The following is a 14,475-nucleotide window of genomic DNA, read 5'->3' as shown; positions in this document are numbered from 1 at the left end:
GTCACCGAGCAGGATGACAAGTGGGAGCGCAAGTTCGGCGACCTGTCAATCTCCCACGATGCGCGTGTCTCCGCCTTGGAGCGTGCCGCGGCGTCGCTGGAGACTTGGCGGCCGGCAATCGACGCGAAGGTCGACAACATCGGCCTGGAGGTCGGGAAGCTCACCAAGCATTATGACCGTGCGGTGCGCGAGCGCTCCCCTCCCATCCTTCCAACTTCACCCCCGGCGGCCGAGCGCCCACCTGCTAAGAGCAACGCCGACACGTACGCCCAACGGGCACCGCTACGACAACTTCCACCGGGAGGATGGATTTGGGTCGGACACGACCATAATTCATCCCCCGGTTAAGGGTGCGTGCCGTCTCCCCACTCCTCCCCCTAGATCCGCTCCTCCAATGTCGCATACCCCTGTTCCTACATGGCGTAGTGCTAGCCCAGGGAGTTCAGGCACCAGGAGCTGTATGATGTTGAGCCTTCTCGTTGGGTCACCGTTGCCACTATGCACTTTGCTTCCCCTGCTGCTCGCTGGCTTCCATCAGTAGAGCGTAAGGTGAAAATGTGCTCGTGGTCTGAGTTTTCCACCATGTTTTTGGAGCGTTTTGGTAGAGACCAACATGAGCTCCTGGTTCGTCAGTTGTTTCACATCAAACAAACTGGTAGCGTAGCAGAGTATATAGAGCATTTCGCTGGCCTTGTCGACCTGCTGACGGCCTATGAGAGCGTCGCTGACCCTCTGCATTACATCACTCGTTTCATTGATGGCTTGAAAGATGAATTGCGTCCTGCTGTTATTATTCAGCGTCCTGGCTATTTGGATACTGCTTTCGTTCTTGCGCAATTGCAGGAGGAAGTGGCGCTACCAAGAAAACGGCGGGAGTTCAGGCGCTCTGATTATTACAGTGCTTCCAAGCACGATGCTTCTGGCCCATTGGCTCTTCCTCTTCCTCCTCGAGTGGACAAGATTTCTACACCGCAGTCAGAAGATCGCCGTGGCACTGATGCCGCTCGAGCTCGCTCTGCTGAAGACCGTTGGACAACACCCAAAGCTATGCGTCGTGCCCAAGGTCTTTGTCAGCGGTGTGCAGAAAAATTGTCACGTTGCCACCGTTGTGCTGAGCAAGTGCAGTTACATGCTCTTCAAGAAGTAATGGAGCTGTTCATGATGGAGGACACAACAGAAACTTCTGAAATTGAGGACAAATCTCCAACTGATCAGTTGTTTCTGTCTATATCTCTTGCAGCTACCACTGGGAAGTCCTCTTCCAAAACTATGGTGCTATCAGGTGCCATTCAAAACATTCTTGTTCCGGTGCTTATTGATTCTGGAAGTTCACATTCATTCCTCAGTGCCTCTATAGCTCAGCATGTGCCACCCGACCCTACAAATCGATTCCCAGGGGCGAGTGGGGGCATCACCCACCCCTACAAATCATTTCCAGGGGCGGGTGACACCCCCATCCGCCCCTAGAAATAATTTACGAATTTATTTTGAAAATTAATTTAAATCATAAAATATAGCAAAATGCATTAAAAAAGTAAAACTTGTACACTATAATTATCGTGACCTATAGAAACTTAAAAAAAATATGAAAAGCATATTTTATTGCATATTTATGTTAAAAGTGTGGAAACCACGATGTATGGCTAACCCACACTACCATATTATACAACTCAACCCATACTCTATGGTTTCCATACCCTTAAGCATTATATATACTGAAATGTGCTTAGCATTTTTTTTCTTGTTCTACAGGTCAAAATAATCTCAGGGTAGAAGTTTCACTTTTTTTGACGTGTATTGCTATTTTTTATAATTTAATCTATTTTCCAATTAAGTTCGAAAATAATTTCTAGGGGCAGGTGGGTGCCTCACCCCTTACAAATTATTTTTTTTTCTGAAATAATTTTTTTAATTCTGAAATTTTATTTAAATCATAAAATATACATAACATAAAAATGTGAAATTTGTAGTCTAAGACTACTGTGACTTATAGAAGCTGAAAAAAAATGATAAACATGTTTCAATATATATGCATATTTTTTTAAGAGTGTGTGTGAGTGCGATGTACCTTGATGCACGAGACAGTAGCTAGAAGTCGATAAAAATGACAAATAATTAGGTCTCATATATATAACTTATTCAGAATACATGGATGCACGAGACATAGAGAGATTACATGGAATTGAATAAAATTTACTAGCTACATATTTAAGCGGTAACAATTCTCGATTCTTCATCCTTGCATGCCCATGGCTTGTTGTATTTTCTTATACTTGCTTCTATAATTCTCATCTTTTGTGGTAGGTCTATGGAACAGGCAAACCAATGCCTATTTTATCCTTTAGGTAATCTTGGCAATACTCGATGATTTTCTCAGTACGGTATCACTCTATTATGGACCTTAGGGTACGCATGATTAAGTAAGTACCGGTTTAGAATGGACACGAAACGCTTATACATCCACATTTCATGTAGGTAAATTGGACCAAATGCGCGTATCTGGTCAACCATATGAATCATTAAGTGCTTTGTTATATAAAAAACCCCGGAAGGAAGCATATTTCGAGCTGCGCAGTAGTCTCCCTAATAAATTCTTGGGGATCCTTCAATTCATCTTCGTCAATCATCTTTTAAGAAATCTTGTTGAAGAAGTAACACAATCGAGTGATTACCATCTTCACGTATACTAGCTTGATCGCTCTGATTACAATAGGGAGGAACATCATCAGCAACACATGACAATTGTGATAGTTATAACTGCATAGCGAGAGGTCTTTCATCAAGACTAGTTTCCTTATGTTGGATGAGAAATGACTTGGGACTCTGAACTCTTGTAAGCTCTCGCACATTGCCTTCTTGTCATCATGTGACAAGTTGTAACTAGCCGGGGGAAGTTCGTATCTTCCATTCCCTTTATCCACGGGGTGAAGATCTTCTCTTATCTTTATGGCTACCAGGTCTTGACGTGACTTTAAGGTATCATTTGTCTTTGCTGATGTCTCCAGAAGCCTAATCTTAAGGTACAAGTTTCACTTTTTTTTGACGTGTATTGCTATTTTTATAATTTAATCTATTTTCCAATTAAGTTCAAAAATAATTTCTAGGGGCGGGTGGGCACCTCACCTGCCCCAAGAAATTATTTTCTTTTTTCTGAAATAATTTTCTTAATTCTGAAATTTTGTTTAAATAATAAATATACTATAACTAAAAAATTGTGAAATTTTTACTTTAAGACTACTGTGACTTATAGAAGTCGATAAAAAAATAACAAGCATGTTTCTATATATATGCATATTTTTTTTAAGAGTGTGTGTGAGTGTGCTGTACCTTGATGCACGAGACAGTAGCTAGAAGTCGAAAAAATGATAAATAATTAGGTCTCATATATATAATTCATTCAAAATATATGGATGCACGAGACATAGAGAGATTACATGGAATTGAATAAAATTTACTAGCAAAATATTTAAGCGGTAACAATTCTCGATTTTTCGTCCTTGCGTGCCTATCGCTTGTCGTCTTTTCTTATGCTTGCTTCTATAATTATCATCTTTTATGGTAGGTCTGTGGAACAGGCAAACCAATGCCTATTTTATCTCTTAGGTAATCTTAGCAATACTTGACAATTTTCTCGGTACTGTATCACTCTATCATGGACCTAAGTACCAGTTTAGAATGGACATGAAACCCTTATACATTCACATTTCGTGTAGGTAAAGTGGACCAAGTGCACGTATCTGGTCAACCACATGAATCATTAGGTGCTTTGTTATATAAAAAACCCCGGAAGAAAGCACATTTCGAGCTGCGCCATAGTCTCCCCAATAAATTCTTGGAGATCCTTCAATTCATCTTCGTCGATCACCTTTTGAGAAATCTTGTTGAAGAAGTAACACAATCGAGTGATTACCATCTTCATGTATACTAAGCTTGATCGCTCTGATTGCAATAGGGAGGAACACCGTCAGCAACACATGACAATCGTGATAGTTATAAGTGCATAGCGAGAGGTCTTTCATCAAGACTAGTTTCCTTATCTTGGATGAGAAACGACTTGGGACTCTGATCCCCTGTAAGCTCTCGCACATTGCCTTCTTATCATCATGTGATAAGTTGTAGCTAGCCGGGGGAAGTTCATATCTTCCATTCCCTTTATCCATAGGGTGAAGATCTTCTCTTATCTTCATGGCTATCAGGTCTTGACGTGACTGCAAGGTATCCTTTGTCTTTGCTGATGTCTCCAGAAGAAGCCTAATTGTGTTACCAAACACATTCTTTTTCAGGTGCATACCATCGATTGCATGGTGGACCTCAAGATTTGTCCAATACGGCAAGTACTTGTAGAAGATAGACTGTTTCTTGAATGGTACGCCTTCGATAGGTGCCTTATCTCTGTTTCTCTTCTTCCCATCTTTCGTCATCTTCCCATAGATGATCTGAATGGTCCTGACCATTTTAAAAATATAGTGTCCGTCTTATTTTATTGGAGCAGAATGTAACCCAGGCTTGCCATCAAATAAGTTGTAGAACTTCTTACTTTGGTACCAATGTCCTTCCACCAAGAAGCGGCTGTACCCGAGGTAAACTACCTTTCTAGAACCTTCCAGGAAAGATAATACAATATCATCCACACAGACAGTGCATCCCGTCCTACTTTTAACCTGTCCTGAAAGGAGAAACAAAGCTTGGCAACCATGGATGGTGACAAAGATAATGGCTTTCAGATTAAAGGGTTGCCGTGTAAAACCATCAACGATATCGATACCCTCATTGCATAGAGTTTCCATCTTCTACATCAGAGGCTCAAGAAAAATATCTATATCGATGCCAAGATGCTTGGGGCCTTGTATAAGGATCGATAGCAAAAGATACTTTCTCTTCTAGTACAACCATGTAGGCAGGTTGTACATCATCAAGATCACTAGCCATATGATGTGAGTGCTAATTCTATTACCAAACGGATTCATTCCATCCGTATTCAACCCAAACCGAACATTGCTCGGGTCCTTTCCAAATTTCAGATAATACTGCTCATCAAACTTCTTTCATTGGTGAGTATCAGCTGGATGTCAGAGATTTCTGTTGCCCTTCTTCCGCTTATCCGAATCCCACCAGTTCAGCATCCTTTGGGTTGGAGAAAAAAGCTTAAAGTAGTGTCTGCTGTCTCATCAGAGGCAACACTATTCCTTGCACCCTTCCTCTTCCTTTTATTCCTATGACCTAGACTTTGAATGTCGCCACCACAATTATCGGAATTATTTTTGCCAGAACAAACAGGGCATTTTGTCCAAGTTTTTGAAAGTATCCCCATGATACAAAATATAATGATTTAAACATGTATGAATTCTTTCCACACCCATCGTAAACGGACTGGCAAGCTTCTTTGCTTGATAGATGTTGGCGGGCACTTTATTTGGCTTTGGAAGCAACCAAGCCAACATACGCAGGAGATTATTGAAACTACTGTCTGCTTAGCTTTTAGAGCCAACAGCTCAAGTATGAAACAGAGTACGGTCCAGTGTTTCGGATATCCATTTGATCGCTCGTATATCTTTTCCTCCGCTGATTTTTTCACCATCTCGAAGTTTGCTAACCCCTTTGCACTACCTACCAATAGCTCTGCTTTGGTGTGGCGCAACAACTGGCTAAGGAAATCACCATCATCAAGTTCATCATCACTACCATCATCACTACCAATATCGATGGGCCCCTCGCTGACACCATCAACATCATCATTGCCGACACCCGCACAAAAATCATCATAATAAGCATCAAACAATCTAGCAAACTCGACGTCTTCTATCATTTTATCGAGTGGATTCTCCGTCGGAGGGGGTGCTTTCTCGCCATGTTCCGTCCAAATCATATAATTCTCAACAAAACCACCGACCAACACATGCGATCTGATTGTAGTTGTGTTGCAGAATACTCTCATATTCTTGCTGGTTTTGCATGTGCAAGGTATCCTCTGTGTCTTCTCATTTTTTGCATGGTTTTTCCACAGCTTGAATGAATTTATTAAGTTCTCCAAGGAAATAGTCATCCATCCTTCGTGCTTTGTACATCCATATCCTATCCATCTATGAACATCCACAGACAATTTAAGTAAATTAAAACAAGCTCTTCAATTATTTTATAAATAATAAAAAATAAGTATATACTCTTATATATGCGTGGATATTGGAAAAAAGTCAAATTAACATGTACTAACTAAAAAAATCAAAACCCAACCTATTATTGAACAACTGAATTTTGGGGAAAAAACTATCATGCATGTGCATAAATATAAAAAAAACCAAACTTCTTCTCTCTCCTCCATGGATTAGGAAATTGTTACTTAGAAATAAGGCTAAAATATAAAGATTGGATCTAAATGATTACATAATTTTATTCTTCTACTAAAATAATATAACTTCGTCAAAAAGTTTGAGACAAATAGAGCCCCAAATGTCCACATATATATACACACTTTTATATATGCGTAGATATTGAAAAATCAATTTAACATGTAAAAACTAAAAGGAATCAAAACCCAACCTATTATTGAACAACTAAATTTTATTTAAAAAACTATACATGTGTGTAAATATAGAAAAGAAACAAGGCTTCTTCTCTCTCCTCCATGGATCTAGAAATTTGTTTACTTACAAATAAGGCTAAAATATAAAGATCGGGACCAAATGATTAAATAATCTTGTTCTTCTACTAAAATAATCTAACTTCATCCAAAAGTTTGAGGCAAATGGAGCCCAAAATAGCAATTCTACACCATGGAGATTTAGATCTAGCTAGAGGTAAGAGAGCTCCATTTGAGACTTAAAACTATCAAAAAATTTAAGAAAAGATATGGGATTAGCATCAACTTATCTTTTAGAGCCCTCAACTCGAATGAAATAAAGTTTAAAACCTCCCTTCCCCTTTTTTTTCTTCTTTTGGATTTTCGAGCAGCACCTCCCCTGAGCAAGCAATGGGCTGTCGGGAGGAGGAAGAACCCTTGCGCCCAGAATTTTATGGAGATTTATAGGGGTGGGTGATGACGCCACCCATCCCTAAAATTGCATTTTCAGGGGTGGGTGGCGTCATCACCCACCCCTAAAAATGCATTTCCAGGGGCAGGTCAACTGCTATATGCTACAGTAACCCTCTCCATTTGTAGGAGCGGGTTACATTTTAATCCGCCTTTCGAAAAAATGGAACGTTGCTACAAATCGTTATTTACAGTGTCTGTAGTTACTACCTATTTAATTAAGGTTAATGACAACATTAATCATTTTTGTGTATCTATTTATAAGACATCTCCGCTTCCTGGCGATAATTACAATTTTACAATTTATGTGTCTATATGAGCACCTCAATTCTGACAAGTCGAACTAGTGTCGTTCCCTCTCTTTTACCTGTCTTAATTGAAGCGTCAACTAGTTAGATGAAAGTTCTGTTTCGGATTACATTAACGCTCCTAATTTGTCTTCCGTACGTAAATGCTAGTCCTCCTGATCTCACCTTCTACTTCCTGATCTCACCTTCTACATGGCTGATGTACTTACTTCGTCCCAAAGTATAGAAAATTCTAGTTTTGTTCTAAGTCAAATCATATTCTATTTGATCGACTACTAAGCTTATAGGACTCAAGTTCCTAATAACATGAGGTTACAAACTTTATTTCTCTGGGGAACTAGAAAACACCCTAAGATGCAGCTAGCACCTGAATGCCAAGTACAATCATTGCTCAGTTTGTCAATAAAAACCTGGCACTCCACGCACATTTTGTTCTTTTATTTTTGGAGCATAATAGCTCTTCATTTTTGTAGGTCCATCGTGTGGGGTTTCCCTTCTTTATAATCCCGTATTCATGGGCAACCAGTGAGTAGCCGTGTCATTCATCAGCAGCAATGCATTATCAATTGTCTTGCAGTTTGTGAATATTAATGCCCATACAAATTTCTCCACAATAATGTAAGAGATTACAGGAAACCTAGCTACAGTGGATGGAAGGTTAACTAGAACGATAAAATGACTTTGAATTTATCGGCGCAAGCTTGACCATGTCGGTACGCAGGTACGAACAATGATTTCTACTGGTGTATTCTTGCAAGTTTAGCAAATTCGATCTTTACTACAGCTCTCGGTTTATTTTGCATATTCGATCTTTCCTCAAATTCCTGTTTGTAGAGTAGCTGAAAATCATATAAAACTTTACTACAGCTCGATGTCATAGACTTCTCTTAGTTTCCAGTGTAGTTTCGATCTTCTAGTAAAATCATTCATTCCCGGCAATCACGGCTGAGACAAGTGTCATTGACGTTGACGCCGACTCGTTGACCAGTTCGTTGATAGCGTTACGTTCAACGAACGCAACAACACGTACGCGTGTATGCTTGCTTGACCGACCTGAGCTGCTGCTGACCACGGCTTGGACTTGCATAGCCATTAAGTCACCGATCGATCAAAAAAGTCCCGACCAAGTCAGAGATATCATGCTTGGAATTTCCAGGCCACACAGGAACACAGGACTAGTTGTGTCTCCATCGCATGCACTTGGCCACATATTTAATTTGTTTGTTACTTAGAATTTTCAAAAATATATAGTTGTGTTGTTCAGCTAACCTCAATCACACGCACACACACACACACACAAAAAGTATTTACTTATTTCGAAACACGTTTCCTCCCTAGATTCGCCATGATTTGAACTAGGACTAATTTCTATGAATCTTCCATACGCTTCTTCAGTTGCCCTGTTTATTACTAGTACAGAACTAACCAGCACAAGGTCAGTGATGACATGTAAGTTGCTCTGAGGCAAACAAGTAGTGCTTAATTGCTTTTATATGGGGAGGGTAGTAGCAAGCAGTAGGGGAGTGATGATAATGTTCTCTGCCGCGTTGCTGTTGCTGCTGCTGCTGCCGCCGGCAGCGGCGGCGGCGGCGGCGGCGTTCGCTGTGGAGCCAGCTGCAGCCACGGCCGGGAGCCACTGCACCAGAGAGTGCGGCAACATCAGCATCCCGTACCCGTTCGGCGTGGAGCCCGGCTGCTTCCGCCCCGGCTTCGAGGTCACCTGCCGCGACGACGTGCTGTTCCTACACAACATCTCGGAGATGTTCGACATCAATCTGGCCAACGGCACGGTGGACATCTACGTCAGCAGCGTCGTCGAGTCCATCCCCGACGAGCCCCAGACCCAGTGCGGCAAGGGCAACTACCTCACCAGCACCTGGGTCGCCGTCGGCCTCGGCATAGAAGGAGGGCCGTACGCTCTGTCGGCAACAAGAAACAAGCTCGTGATGGTCGGCTGCGACGTCCAAGTCCTCCTCATGGGGTTGGACGAGGACATCGTGAGCACCTGCGCCGCCTTCTGCTCACCTGTCGCAAAGAACGGCGAGTACTTGATGGCATCCCCCGACTGTTCCGGCGTCGGCTGTTGCCAGGCGCCCATCCCGGCGGGGCTCGACACCTACCTGCTCCAGTTCCGCCGGTTCAACGGCTCATGGAGCGGCGGTTCGGTCATGGTGTACATAGTGGATGCGGATCGCTTGAGCTCTTATCAGATGGATGACATGCAAGAGAGCGCTCTTCCAGCTGTGCTAGAGTGGGTCATCAGCGACTCGACATGCCAAAGCAACTCGACGTCGCCTGAGTGCCGCAGCAGCAACAGCTTCTGCAAGAACAGCACTACTTTCCGTGGCGGGCACCGGTGCCACTGCTCAGAGGGTTACGACGGCAATCCTTACCTCGTGGATGGATGCCTAGGTAACAGATTGAGCATTCAAGATTCAGAATAGTTTTCTTCAGTTCATTCCATCTCTCCAGTAAACTCATTTTCCCCCCCTCCTATTCTGTTTATTTTAGATATAGACGAATGCAAATTTCCATGTTTTGGTGACTGCAACAACACAATAGGCGGGTACCTGTGCCAGTGTCCTCTTGGCTTTGAGGGCAATGCGTCTATACCAAAAGGATGCAAAGGTATGAAAAATTCAAGATGCAAATCATAATTAGTGTATCAGCAACTTATATATCTACCCCCTCCGTCCCAAATAGAATACAACTCTCGCTGCCTGAGAATTCAAACAATTTCAAATTTGACCAAATTTATAAAAAATTACTAACATTTATATCTCCAAATAGATTTAGTATAAAAATATATATTATTACATGATTAATCTAATGATACTTATTTTGTAACATAAATGTTAATACTATTTGGTCGAATTTGAAATTGTTTGACTCCTCGAAAAATAAGAGTTGTATTTTTTTGGGACGGAAGGAGTACATATTTGGTTTGGCAGTCCTATTGCTACTTTATGATTTGCTTCAATTCGTAATTTCCAGCAGCACAAGCACATCCATGGATGCTTGACATTCCTTTTATTTTCTATTCGTATAGACGTTGACGAGTGCGTGCACCCACATGCATACCCGTGCTATGGAATCTGCAAAAATTTGCCGGGATCATTTCAGTGCCAATGTCCTCAGGGAACCTACGGGGATCCCACAACGAAAGGGGGTTGCATTAATATTACGATCAAGAATTCCTTCCCAGGTGATGAAATAAAGCTCACAATATATACACAACCTTTACTATTGGAATCATGAAGTGTGGTAGAAAGAATGCATGTTATCTGCTAATCAAGGACAGTTGTTGTACAATTATAACACATCATCCGAAACTACAAACCAATTAGTACTAAATTTTTGCAGGTTCAAAAATAGCTCTAGTAGCTAGCGGTGGATTTATTCTTTTGATTGTAGCACTTGCTGCTCCCTTCATCACACACAAAATAAAAGTGCAACGGGTGAAAATGTTGAAAGAGAAATTCTTCAAGCAAAATCATGGTTTGCTATTGCAGCAGTTGATTTCTCAAAATACTGATATCGGTGAAAGGATGATCATTACCTTAAGAGAATTAGAGAAGGCGACGGACAATTTTGATAAAACTCGTGAGGTCGGTGGTGGAGGACATGGTGTTGTGTATAAAGGAATATTAAATCTGCATGTGGTTGCCATCAAGAAATCAAAGATTGTAGTACAGAGAGAAATAGACGATTTCATAAATGAAGTTGCAATTCTATCTCAAGTCAACCATAGAAATGTGGTGAAGCTTCTGGGATGTTGCCTCGAAACAGAAGTTCCGTTGCTCGTTTATGAGTTCATATCGAATGGAACTCTTTATCACCATCTTCATGTTGAAGGAACAATATCTCTATCATGGGATGATCGATTAAGGATTGTGCTTGAAGTTGCAAGAGCTTTGTCTTATCTACATTCTTCTACTTCTATGCCAATATATCATAGAGACATCAAGTCTTCCAACGTACTCCTTGATGATAGTTTAACAGCAAAGGTTTCGGACTTTGGAGCTTCAAGGTACATCCCGATAGATCAGACGGGCGTGACTACAGCAATTCAAGGAACATTTGGTTATCTAGATCCCATGTATTATTATACGGGTCGCCTAACAGCCAAGAGTGATGTCTTCAGTTTTGGAGTTCTTACTATGGAGTTGCTCACTAGAAAGAAACCATTTATTTATAGGTCTGATGATGGTGATGGCCTTGTTTCACATTTTAGCTCACTATTCCGAGAAGGAAAACTAGCTGACATAATAGACCCACAAGTCATGGAAGAGGATAATGGCGACATCCAAGAAGTAGCGGCACTAGCAGTGGTGTGCACTAAATTGAAGGGAGAAGACAGGCCTACAATGAGGGAAGTGGAGTTAATCCTTGAAAACTTGCGCCTTAAGATGCATACTCCAAGTTGCACAAAACCATGTAGTAGGGAGCACATCCCGGCTCAAGGGGTTGTTACTCAGGAAGTAAGCAGGCAATACACCATGGAAGAAGAAATAATGTTGTCAGCGAGGTATCCTCGGTGACCACCATTTTCTTGTCTGAACACAATAATGTTTCGTAGAATCGTTTATAACATGCATGGCAACGCCACAGCAAATTTGTGTTAAGGTAAGACACATCTGAAGTAGAGCATCCTGTGTAGTCTTAAACTGCCATCATAAGGCTCGAAAAAAGAAGGGGAAGAGCATCCTAGTTGAAGCCTGCTCTGCCCATTGTCCTGGCTCATCATGACTTCAATCTGCAACGAAAAATCAAGGCGTATTTTGTTCCATCACAGTCTCTGAGAGCACATTTCGAATTGTATTTCCTGACTACATTTTTTCTCATTCTTCTTTCTTTTTGTTTCCTGTAATTGTTTTGTTTCCTTGTTTTAATTTATGCAACAAGTATGGGCTCTGCCCCTCTCGTTTTCACAGAAAAACAAAACCGCAACAAGCTCGAACTAACATGGTAAGCTTTGTACTTTTCTTCAGAAAGATTTGTGTTAACATTTTCATATTTACTGAGATAAAGATATTTAGTAGAATCCAACTTACAATATTTTTAGTAGACAAAAAACATATCGCTACAGTAAGTTCTATCATGCCATGATCGAGACACAGCAGGGAGATTGTTCAGTAATCACGTAAATAAAAAAGATAAAAATAGGGCGTTGACTACCCTGCTTAGGCATAGTTGCATCGTGCGCAAGACAGCAAACCCAGCAGGTGAAGAGCATCAGAATTCAATCCGCTGATGCGTCGTACGTAGCTTACATTAATGTGTGTAGTAGCATGCCGTGACTAATTTTTTCAGCCCATTAAGCCCATCTCAAACATAACACACCAGGCTACAGATAACTTGAAAAAAGAATAAAATAACATTGGAATAGGGACCCAGCTTCCAGCACTTTTAGCCCATGAGCCCCACTATTCGTTCCCTGTGCTGAACGCGAATCGCCGTCTGCCTATCGGTACGTGTGTCTCTTCCGCCGCGGCGGGGGGGGGGGGGGGGGGGGGGGGGGGGGGGGGGCAAACTGAAAGAACCGAGAACCAAACTGAAAATATCCGGGAAATTCAGTTCCTATTGGATTTCTGTTTCTTAAGAACCGAATTTACTCGGTAAATTTGGTTTGATTCTCGGTTAACCGTAGGAACCGAGATTTATAAACATTCAGCCTATTAACTCACTAAATCCAATAGAGCACCGGCCCAACTGGACACTGGCCACACGCCTAAACCTTAGGGGTGAACCCACACGGGTCACACGCCCCCACCCCTGTTTTGTTGTTCGCCCGTTCCCAATCCCAGCCGACCGGCCGCCCCTATCTTGCTCCTTTTGTCCGCATCCCAGCCGCCAGCGCCAGGCGCCTAGAGCTAGCGCCATCCACCCCGCCAGCCGCCGGCTGCCGCCTAGCGCTCGCCTTAGGCCGGCCAGGCGGCGAGCACCCTGCGACGCCCGAGTCCCCGAGGGCCCAGCGCCCGCCGCACGGCCGGCCAGGCAGCCGGCGCGCAGCGCCGCTAGCGCCCTCGAGTCCCCAACGGTCTGACCCTAGCCACTTCTCCTTCTCCCCTTCTCACCTTCTCCATTGTTGTTTGAATTATCCCTGTTGGTTGCATGAAAATTCAGTTGAAATGCTCCTGAAATTTGCTATTGATTAGGCTACTTTTTGCATCCTGAAAAATTTCGGTTCCTTTCGTTAAAACTGGAACCGAACCGATTGAATCGAAATCGAAATTCGTCAGTTCCTCCATCTGAAAAGAACCGATCAGTATTTTTGAAAGAACCGAGGAACCGAACTGACCAGTTCAGTTTGAACCGAATGCTCAGCCCTAGTTGCCCGACATCCTGATCGGTGTCCCCCTGATGCCATCTCCAAATCGCCGACGTCTCTTGCTGCCGCGACCTCCTTGCCGGCCGGCTTGCCACACGGCAGTGGCTAACTGCTTTGTTGGTGCATCGCCACAACAGCCCAATGCCAAGACGAATTTTTTAAAAAAGGGTTTAAAAAAATTAAAATTCGAAAAAGGGGTGGCAGTTGGGAATAATTTGAAAAATGGGTGCCTCCCGCCCGATCATCGGGCGGGAGGCGTGGGGCCGGGGACATCCCGCCCAACCAGAGGGCGGGATGCTCCAAAAGCTTTTTGCAGGCCCCTCCCGAGGGCCCCTTCGCGAATAAGAAAGTTTCTTATTCGCGAACGGGTCCCTGAGGCAGCATCCCGCCCGGCCAGAGGGCGGGAGGCATCCCGCCCGGTCAGTGGGCGGGATGTTGAGAGCCATTTTTTTTTATTTTCCTTTGGAATTTATGATTTACAATCTATTTGAAATTCAGACTGTTTTCAAATGCAATATTGATTCGCCATACTCTTTTATGTACATATAAAATTTTAATTCAATTTTACGAAGAAGATTGCTCTATCTAAAATTCGTATGAAGATGGTTAAATGATAACGGTTTGCAACGTAGAATCCGAATATTACGACAGTACGATAGATCAACCGATTAAAAAGAAAATAGTATCATACAAAAACAGTTCAAATATAAAAAGTTCACCAAATCAGGAGTATCTACTCCGCATGTCCCGGACCTCGCGCTCTCTTGGCCCTCCCGCCCCTAGTCCTAGGCCGTCGGCGTATGTGGTCC

General features: G+C 42.6%; 1 protein-coding gene across 1 annotated transcript; it reads left to right on the top strand.

The window, feature by feature from the left end:
• Positions 1 to 8,666: 8,666 nt before the first annotated feature.
• Positions 8,667 to 12,268, top strand: LOC112902173 (wall-associated receptor kinase 1-like). The gene is made up of 4 exons (XM_025971102.1): positions 8,667 to 9,747; positions 9,847 to 9,963; positions 10,385 to 10,540; positions 10,699 to 12,268. The coding sequence occupies exons 1-4, from the start codon at positions 8,829 to 8,831 to the stop codon at positions 11,874 to 11,876; spliced, it is 2,370 nt and encodes a 789-aa protein (XP_025826887.1). The 5' UTR covers positions 8,667 to 8,828; the 3' UTR covers positions 11,877 to 12,268.
• The last annotated feature ends 2,207 nt before the right edge of the window (positions 12,269 to 14,475 follow it).

The sequence above is a fragment of the Panicum hallii genome, chromosome 8, assembly GCF_002211085.1.
Source record: "Panicum hallii strain FIL2 chromosome 8, PHallii_v3.1, whole genome shotgun sequence".
Taxonomy (NCBI): domain Eukaryota; kingdom Viridiplantae; phylum Streptophyta; class Magnoliopsida; order Poales; family Poaceae; genus Panicum; species Panicum hallii.
The sequence above is the reverse complement of the archived record's forward strand: the minus strand, read 5'-3'. Positions and strand labels throughout refer to the sequence as shown.